This window comes from Brassica napus, chromosome A2 (assembly GCF_020379485.1).
Source record: "Brassica napus cultivar Da-Ae chromosome A2, Da-Ae, whole genome shotgun sequence".
NCBI classification, from domain to species: Eukaryota; Viridiplantae; Streptophyta; class Magnoliopsida; order Brassicales; family Brassicaceae; genus Brassica; species Brassica napus.
Window position 1 is genome coordinate 25,614,359 of NC_063435.1, and position 10,825 is coordinate 25,625,183.

At 34.4% G+C, this 10,825-nt stretch overlaps 1 protein-coding gene across 1 annotated transcript; it reads right to left on the reverse strand.

Annotated features, from left to right (window-relative positions):
* Nucleotides 1-3,511: 3,511 nt before the first annotated feature.
* On the reverse strand, nucleotides 3,512-4,792 carry LOC125585051 (putative nuclease HARBI1). Its single transcript, XM_048753391.1, has one exon. The coding sequence runs from the start codon at nucleotides 4,790-4,792 to the stop codon at nucleotides 3,512-3,514; it is 1,281 nt and encodes a 426-aa protein (XP_048609348.1).
* Between the last annotated feature and the right edge of the window lie 6,033 nt (nucleotides 4,793-10,825).

Here is a 10,825-nt window from a genome sequence, read left to right on the forward strand (position 1 = left end):
TTAAATATACATTTATTTTAAATAAATACGAAATTAATTAAATATTTAAAAGGTTTATTTTAATGAAAAATGAAATATATATTATATTGTAGAACCCTGTTTAATTTTTAATATTATTTGTGGTTCAAAAAAAAAAAATCTCATCCTAAGTCAAACTCGTTACCAATCAATATATATCCACCGTTTTGTCAATAGATTTATCATTATTGTTATATACGTATGATATTAATTTGATATAGGGGTGTTCAATCCGGATATCGGTTCGGTTTCGGTTCGGTTTTTTTCGGTTTTTGGTATTTCGGTTAGTAAAATATAACTACCATTCTAAATCCATATTTACTTCGGTTCGGTTCGGTTTATATACCGTCGGTTTTCGGTTTATTTGGTTTTATACCAAAAAACATAATTATTTTGTTTGAGATCATATTATATGAATTTTAGAGTCATATTGTCAACACAGTCATTTATTAAAAATATATTACATGTTCAAATAAATGAACAAAAAAATAAAAAATGCTTCTACCATCAAATAAAATAATCAAATCTATAACTAAAATCAAAGCTTGAAATTTTGAAAATAAAAATATGAAACAAAACAGAAACATGAAAGAAAAGTTTTTCCACTCTTCCATACTTAATGTTCATTAAAGTCATGCTTTTTCAATCGAAAATTTTCCATTAATTATTGTCTATCAAATTTATAATCTTCATATTAATTTAGTGAAGACTAAAATAAATCAAAAAGATCAAAAAAGACATAGAAAATAAGATGTCTGAATTACGATGTATTGTTATTTAGTTATAGTTCAAGTGTTTTACAAATTAAGGTTTTTTATTACTATAAAATTATGGTAATAGTTATTAACACAAATTTAAGTTATGTAACAAATAGATTTTAATGTATTGTTATAAAATAGATACATATTTACATGTTTCTACTTTTAATCGGTTTTGTTCGGTTTATTCGGTTTAATCGGTTATATACCAAACCATATCCAAATCCTACGGTTTTTATAAAATTATATCCATTCGGTTTATATGGTATATATCAAAACCAAACCATATTGTCTATTTCGGTTCGGTTCGGTTCGGTACGGTTCGGTTTTACCATATTGAACAGCCCTAATTTGATATCATATAATATCTATATTAAACTCGCAAAATAGAACTTCCCATGTGCTCTTCTCCCACCAGTTACGATTACCGGCATTTCTGAAATAACATCTAATTTGTTAACTATACAAATAGAATAATGTTCGACCAAAAATAAAAACAAATAGAATAATGATGAAATATCATGATATACGCCTGTAAATAAATGAAAATTTTCGTGAAACAGTAAAAGTAAAAAATAAAGACTATCCCAATCATTAGGCTTACAATAAGCGGATACATTTAACATTGTGAACCAGGTCCAGGATAATTAGAAACTCGGATAATTAATATTTATGTTGTATTGTATAAGAGAATTAGAAGACAGTGGAGGGACAACATAGCTCCGTTCTCTATAATCCCTTATATATTAATTGAGAAACATTATAACCTTTAAGTGTAGCCACGTGTCATCAACAGAATAAAATTCAGAATCCTTAGAAAATATGATGGTCCAATTAAATATACATTATACTTTTCATTAAACTAATCATACAATTAATTAAAGTGTACAATTACTATTTTATTTTCTTTCCTTAAATAAAACCTACGAAATTACCAAATATGACTAATATATATATGATAATTAATGATTCTAATAATAAAGATTTGATAGCAATTTATATCCCATCCATTGTTTTTGTTTAATTTTATATTATTAAAATAAATTAAACAATCAAATTAGCTATGAGATTAAAATATAGATTTTTTCGTACATGTTATATTTTTAATTTTTAAAAATGACAAAATTACTAAAACTGTAAAAATTATTATGTTAAAAATTAATGATCAATGGTTTAACATCCTCTGTATATTAATAGAGAAACATTTAAAAAGTTTAGAACTTGTAATTTGTAGTAATTAAAAAAGTATCATGATGAGTTGTCACGTAACTTGAATGCAAATAACTAAAATGACACAAAAATGAAAAAAATATTGAAGATATATAGTATTGACAAGTGAACGTAAACTTCTCATAACCATAATTAACTTTTAAATTGCTAAATCATGATATAAAACGAAGCTGACATAGTTTCATTGTAACCAAATATTAGGCATGAGATTCTTCGGCTTAAACGTTAGGTTCTTATGTGATAAATAATTTTTTTGACTTAAAATATTTTTAAAAATGAGACCAGTTCATTAGTAAACAAATTATGTATTAACAAAAAAAGTTTTTAAAAATTGTTTAAGGGCCAAATATTAATTCGATCAATAATATAAATTTATTTTTCATACGATATTTCTTAAATAATTTTCATATAAATTTACTATGCGCAAGGCGCAGGTCTTATCCTAGTTAGTTTACTAAAGTTGATCTAGTTGCATTTTAATAAGTTTGATGTGGTCTTCGCCGGACCAAGTTGTCATCCTCCAATTCCTTACCAATCATACTAATTTATCATTTGGAACTTTTTGGAAGCATCTCATTTTCAGGCGTTTTCATTCAGATTTTTTCCTCATATGCATAATATGCATGTATCACACGGTTTTATGATTGCATATTCTACAAAAGGTATTTTGAATTACTCAAAATAAACAAAACCATATTTTCGATATTTTATATAAAAGAGATCTACACTTTCTTAAAGTACTAAGTAGACGCGTCTTTGAAACAAAATAGCTTTCAAACTTTAGATAAAATGGAAATGAAGAGTTTCAAACTTTGGTAACCTAAAACTTCATAAAAATATCGAAAAGAGACGTAATAAAATGGAAGAATTTTGTTTTAAGTAATAATTATACGCCGCCAAAAAAAAAGTAATAATTATATTATTAATATATATAGACAACTTGGATTTTGTAGAATAAGGATCAATAATTTCCAATATACCACCAAAATCCAAAAATACCAACACGGTTTTATGACTCCTACCAATACAAGAAGATATCTTCTTCTTTAAAAAAAAAAGAAAAGAAGAACACTATCTTACCAAATAAAATAATCAAATGATTTATGAACATTCCTTTAACGTTATCAGAAACCGTTTTCAAAAAAAAAAAGTTTTTGAAACCTTTTCAGATACAAAGCTTATTTAAACTATGCTATCTTCTTCGATTGTTAGCATCTTTAGTTATAAGGGCATCCTCAAAGGGGGAGCAGTTAGGTGTGTGCTTAGAGTGAAAATAGTAGTATAATATTGTATTTAGGCTAGGAACATGGGACATCCTCAAAGGGAGATCACTTAATTAAGGGTGTGCTTAACCAAATAAAATTAATTAAATAATGTAACAAAAAAACTTATTTTAAAATTGATTCCAAAAAAAAAAAGAAACACAAAATACAATTGGAAATTTGTACGAAACAAACATATTATTTAATTAAACAAACAAACATTTTATTTAATTAATACAAAGTTTAATATCCAAATTTATTCCATATATTCTCAATCAAATCCTCTTTCAATTGGTGATGTGCTTGTCTATCACGAATTCTTGTGTGACCATCACCAAAACCCTCGAGATTTGAAGCCATACTTACTGAAAACGAACGACCCGGAGTAGTTCCGGTTCCATTTTCTTGTTCCAATTCTTGTTCGAGAGTGTATGAATCTCGTTCATCTTTAACAATCATATTATGGAGTATGAGACATGCTCGCATAATATATGCTATTTTACCTTTCGACCATAAAAGAGATGGATTTTTAATTATCGCGAATCTAGATTGGAGGACTCCGAATGCACGCTCAACATCTTTTCGCACACCTTCTTGATGTTCTGCAAACAAACGATGTTTCGGGTGTTGTGGTCGTGGGATGGATTTAACAAATGTCGCCCATTCGGGGTAAATGCCATCCGTCAGGTAGTAAGCCAAATTATACTCCCTTCCGTTGACATTGTACTTCAGTTCGGGAGCTCGACTGTAAATAATGTCATTAAATACTGGTGATTGGTCAAGTACATTTAAATCGTTACAAGTACCTGGCGCTCTAAAAAATGCGTGCCATATCCATAGATCTTCTGAAGCCACCGCCTCCAAAACAATTGTTGGTTTATCGGTGCCTCGTGAATACATTCCTTTCCAAGCGGTTGGGCAATTTTTCCATTTCCAGTGCATACAGTCGATGCTGCCAACCATCCCGGGAAAACCCCGTCGTTCTCCATAAAAGAGTAGCCTTCGCAGATCATCTTCTGTGGGTCGGCGAAGGTATTCATCGCCAAACAAGTCAACTATTCCGACGACGAAGTGTTCCAAACATTCACGAGCCGTTGTTTCGCCAATACGTATATATTCGTCAACACCATCCGCCGCACCCCCATATGCTAATAGTCGAATAGCTGCAGTACATTGTTGTAACGGTGATACACCATCCCGGAAGGTTGCATCCTTTTTTGGTCGAAAATATGGAACTTCTGCAGTGAGACGATTGACAATACGCAAGAACAATGATTTGTTCATTCGAAATCGTCTACGAAATAACTTCTCCGGGTAAGTCGGATTATCACTAAAATAATCGTTCCATAACCGATTGTGACCTTCTTCCCGCTTTCTATCGATATAGATACGTTTATTCTTCGGGGCCGGCATTTCCTCTGCAGCAGCTTCTAATTCTTTATCAAATTGCTCTTGAAAAATTTGATCTAAACTATCATCATTTGCATCATAATGATAGTGAAAATTGTTGGAAGAAGATGCCATGAAAGCAAAATATTATTAAGATAGAGAAAGGAGTAAGTGAGAGAAGAGAATTGTATGTTCATTAGGAAATAAGAGACTTGTATTTATAGGTATTATAGAAGCTCAATTATTTGGGACAACTCGATGTGATTATGATTCAAAGTGATTCTTCGTTTATAACTACATGCCAATTACATGTGATTCTGAAAATAGTTCCACACAACGATCCAAATGCATGTGATAGTTGCTACTATACTAGGTTCCAAAATACATGTCATTACATGACAATAGATCCGACATACAAGACCAGTTCATACTACACGTCATAGTTGCTACTCCGACAGTTCATACAAGTCACTACATGATTACTAATCCGACAGTACATGATACACAAAATACAATAGATCATTTCACCTTCTTAAACTAAATACAATAGCGCCACAGCCATTGCTACCACAATGCAGCAAATACAATAAGCCCACATCAATGGTTTCTTCTCACCTAACTCAGCAACAAGCCTCTCCAGGTTGACCAATCTCTGCTCTGAAACCCTCTCCAGGTTGACCACCCTCTGCTCTGCAAGGCTTTGCAGATCCCTGAGCTGCATCAGTTGTGTTCCGTAATCAGGTTCAGCTTGAGCCTCCTCTTCACAGCCAGTGTATCCAACCTCAGCAAGACCAAGTTGCAGAGCATAGTAACTGCTATCAGCCTCGTCTTCAGAACTATAGTCTAATGGGCTGTTTATTCCATAGTCGTAGATAGAGTCAAGTCCCATGTCTTCTTCAACCTGAAACCAAAAAACAGAGTTTGTTATAGTTTAGAAGTTTACACTTGTGCAAGAATGAAACTAAAACATAATTCATCAAAACAAGAGAAGAAAATACTGATTCATTAAAACATATCCAGAAACCAAACTGGTTCATTACAAGACTCGTTTCCTAAAGCATAAAACATATCAAAGACAGAGGCAAACAAACTTGCAACAGACAGTTCAAAGTTCCTTAAATAGTTGACGCATTAGGCTCTTTTTAATGACTTTCTCATCTTCATCAAGAGTGTCATTGCGGGCAATGAGGGTATCAAGAAGTGACATCTTTTGGAGTTCTTTCTTCACGTCCAAATCTATCTGTTTCATCTCCCATATCTGACTAATGTTCGAAGCTGGGGCATCCTTGTCTTTCCCTTTGTTCCTTAACCTTTTCATGGCCTTTATACCAGGAGGCCTGCTCTCATGCTCACCAACAACAGATTCTGTAGATGGTGCTGCATCATCGGCTTTTCTCTTGTTAGAGCTGGTTGTCTTCGGAGTTGGGTTCATAGGGGTGTGGTCGCACCATTTCTGTTCAAACCGCAGGACATTCCACGCATACTCCAAACCAAACTTCTTCTTATACAGCAAAGTGAAGATTTGGTGAGCATTCTGCAGAATGTCCAAATCATTCATCCCACTAGCTTTCTCACCCTTTGCATCTGCATAGGTTCCACAGAACCTGCTCACTTCGCGAGAAATCTTTTGCCACCGTTGTCTACAATGCTCATGGTTTCTTGGCTCAGCACCATTAAGTACATGAGTACTTGATGCATAATAATCGGCTATACGCTTCCAAAAGCACCCACCCCTTTGGTCATTGCCAACAATGGAATCCTTCGATGTGTTTAACCAGCCACTTATTAGGACTAAGACAAAATTTTGTTAAGAATCTAACCGTAAACAATGGATAAGATCGATTAAAACGCTTAACCCATACCTACAAACCTAAATCGATGAGAACGATAAATGAAGGAGACGAGGAGACGAGGAGAGAAAAGAGCAGAGACAAAACATCGGTCATACCTTCAAGGGTGATACAGAAGATCGGTGAGGAGGAGATAAAAGATCGATTCACGGTGTGCTTCGGTCGGAAATCGAACGGAACTGGCTTCTCCCGTTCGTCGCCGTTTCTGGATTCGAGAGACAGAGAGATAGATCGCAAACCCTAGGAAATGGGAAAAAAAAAAAACCTGTGTTCCCTTTCTTTTTTTCGACCATTACACACTTGCCACGTCGACCAGCACTTCCCTTAAGCACAGCTCTTCAACAAGCCCTCCCAAACTGTTCTTAGCCCACTTTTGGATTAAATCCAAATATATTAAGCCCAAGCACACCCCATGTGCTCCCCCTTTGAAGATGGCCTAAACGCTGGAAATAAGATCTTCTAAAAAAAGAAAATCCAATAATAAGAAATCGACTTTTCAGACAAAGAAAATACCTTCCCTCAAAAAAAAAAAGTAAACTTTTCTAGTATTAAAAAAAAAAGAAAGAAAATTCAAAGAAAGGAGGACTCTCTTGTTCTTCTTCTCTCTTCTTTATTACTAGTTGTTCACTTCATCACATGATGTTCCTCGTCTCTCTCTCTCTCTCTCTCAAATCACAAGTTTCAGTTACACACAGCTGCGCAATCGTATCTAAGATTCTGATCTGAACACAGTCTTGTCTGTAAAAACAAACGATCCAGTTTTATAATGACAAACATTTCTTAGTACCAAACATCATCAATTTCTCCTCTTAAGGTTTCATTGATCATGCCTCCAAACTCAGTAGCAGTGACAATGGAGAAGCCAGATAACTTCTCCTTACTAGAGATCAACGGCTCAGATCAATCCTCACTCCCTGACAACAAACGAAAATCCATCAGCCCAAAACAATTCTCATGGTTCATCCTCCTCAAAGCTCACAGAGTCGTCTCTTGTCTCTCATGGCTCTTCTCTTCAGTCAGAAAGCGAATCACTTTCTCATCTAAACACTTAAACGAAGAAGAAGACCCCAAAAGCAGAGGAAAACAAATGTACAGATTCATCAAAGCCTGTCTTGTTATCTCCATAGTTGCCTTGTCCATAGAAATCGTCGCGCATTTGATCTTCCTCTTCTTTCTCCTAAGGAAACTTATTCTTCCGTTTTACTCATTCACACTCTTCTGCATCATACTTCCATTAACAATGTTCATACCTGAAGCCGAGCTTCCTTTGTGGATCATCTGCTACGTTCCTATTTTCATTTCACTTCTCAACATTCTTCCCTCACCTAAATCTTTCCCTTTCTTAATCCCTTACCTCCTTTTTGAAAACACAATGTCCATAACCAAGTTCAACGCCATGATCTCCGGTTTGTTCCAGCTTGGATCGGCTTACGAGTGGGTTGTGACTAAAAAGACTGGGAGATCATCGGAATCCGACTTGTTAGCATTTTCTGAAAAGGAAGAGAAGTTGCACAGGAGAAACTCTGAGTCCGGTTTGGAGCTTCTGAGTAAACTTAAGGAGAAAGAGATGAACCTTGCGGAACAAGAAACCTCAAAGAAGAGCATTGGAGGGCTAATGAGGTCCAATAATAAGATGAAGAAGAGGAACATGGTGTTCAAGAAAGAGGTTGGACTTGCATTCTTGCTTCTAACTGCAGCTGCAAGGAGTTTTCTATCAGCACACGGTCTTCACTTCTACTTCTTGTTGTTTCAGGGGCTGTCTTTCTTGGTTGTAGGGTTGGATTTGATCGGAGAACAGATCAGCTAGACACACAACAGAAAGAAGATAAACATTTTATATTCGCTTATTTTTTGTTTGACTTTTGATTCTTTTCCCTTTAAATGTGGGTTTTATACATAATTTTAAAACTTATACTGTCCAGTTTCATATAAATGAATGAAACGATTAATTTGTTATCTGATCTTGGCCTAACAGTTAAAATTGCATGCACCTCTTAGATGTTATGTAAAAAGAGTGGTTTAGATTCTGCTAATGGTCAGACTGAGAAGCCATACGAGTTTACTATACCTGACCATGATCTGGTTTGATATTCTTAATGTGGTATGACCTTAGAAGCTAATGACATGTTACGTGAGAACTAATGAGGTGTCACCTGGAAAGTAAGAAGAAGAATAAGCGGTTATACATACTAGAATGAAGAATAGTATAAATAGAGATGATTGTAACTGAGAGAGATTAGGTGATTGGTGCCTCTTGTGGCTTGGGCTTGTTCCTTGTTGATATGTAAGATTGACTGTTCTTTGTAATTCCTCTATTCTTAGCAAGAAAGTGACTGTGTCCTTATTATAATGATGATGCTAAAGAGTTCCCAGGAACATCCTGCTAAGCCGACTAGTTAAACATGCAAGAAACGGGTTTTAAGTTTGCAAGCTTATTTACCAAACTAAACTTTGTTTGTATTATTGTATAGTGGTCAACTATTCAATAGATTTGCTATACTCCCACGTTTTTCAACCAAGCAATACAAATATCTTTTAGCTAGGTACGTGGAGATCATACTAAAGGATTTAATTAGGTTCATAAAATAACTTTTATCTGCTGTATTTTCATAACTGGGGTGTATAGTATTGTAATCGATGCAGAATATGATCCGCGTTTTTATAATCACATAAGTGTACAGACAAAGTGTCTGTTTGCTACCATGGTGGTCGACCTAAGTGCCCTCGATCCACTTATGTCTGTTTCATGCATCTTTTTATGACAAAACGTTTGACGTCACATCTATATTAAAGTAGTTTCGTTTAAATCTGCTTTTAGTCAATTATAATCGATGAACAATCTGCTTTTTTGCTTGACTGTTCAAAAAAAAGAAGATGATATTATAGATTCACAAATACTATATGTGTGAACTGATCATGCAAAACTCCTGCTCCAAGACTTGTCAATCCAACTTGTACAGAACGTAATGATAGAATCAGCAAATGGTTGGAATTATAAAACCACGTTATACACTGTAAGAAAATAGTAAAAACCGGCTTACACAAATTTAGATATTTCGCCAAAAAAGATATTTGGACCATGGAAAAATTATTGTTATAAATTTCAGGTTTGTAGTCATCTCTTTTTATGGATTTGCACGGCCAAGACAATGACAGTGTACACATTGTGGGTCCGCTGAATCACATGCTTCAACAAAAAAACACAACTGTGTCTAGCTATCATATTACATTTCCAGTTTTCTTTGAATAACTCGTCTTCTAGAGTAAACTGCGTGCAAAATTTAGGATTCTACAATCATCCGACAAGACCCCGGTAATTAATAACGTCTCCAATAGTAACTGATTCCAATGTGTTACTCTTTCAAATTTTCAATGTAAAGATCTTACGAAGATTCAAACAACTTAATAAATAAGATCACATTCAACTTGTGTTATCGAAAGCGTCTAGTTGTGTAGTCACCTTACGCCATGCCAAATAGCTGACATATGATCTTTTGGTCTCAAGAAGTTCATCTTTCATTCCCTACTCACGACTCATCATATAACTCACTATAAAACCGGACATCTTTGTCACGTAAAGGAGACCTGTTTTTTTTTAATACATCAAGTCCTTTGCATGTATTTCTCATCATCACATCATCCTTGATATATTACTACCATACTACAATCGCGATAAGTATCGGAGGGTTTACGTTCGCAAGAAGAAAAGTACTGGAGGGAAGCAAACGTTGGATGTGGGAGAGGGAAAATGAAGAAGTTGGAATTTGAATAAAAGACAAAGACCTTCTATTTCTCGTGGAGGCTTTACCGTTACAAAAGAGAGAGAAGAGCGAAGTCGTTTCTATATCCGTTGAGTTCATTTACTTTCTTTTTATGCTTTGTTGTTGTTGGTTAAAAAAGCTATGAGTCTAGACTACTCGTTCGCTATGAGAACGTTGAATTGCATTCGTCATGAGAGTGTAATCCGAAGCATACTACAAAGCTTTTCGTTATTTGATTCAATACAAAGAGAGTTACAGAGTTGTGAGAGTTTACGATAGCTAAAACCTATCAAATCGCCATCACACATCACCATCACCATCTTATCATGAGTATGGCCACCTTCATTACATAACATCACCATCAAGAAAGTCAATTATGCCACAAATTACATTATATGAGAAAAAGGTATTAGGTAAAGGTATACGGTAATTATGCCACAAACCACAAACTACGTATTAGGTAACACTAGCAGAGATTCATGTTTTGTGATTTTGATAGATATAAAAAATTTGAATCTCATGAAACTTAAAGTAACAGACGCGTTGGTCGGTACGTA

What these genes read in the sequence shown, in the direction of transcription:
- LOC125585051 (XM_048753391.1), bottom strand. Translation starts at nt 4,792, where the DNA reads ATGGCATCTTCTTCCAACAATTTTCACTATCATTATGATGCAAATGAT.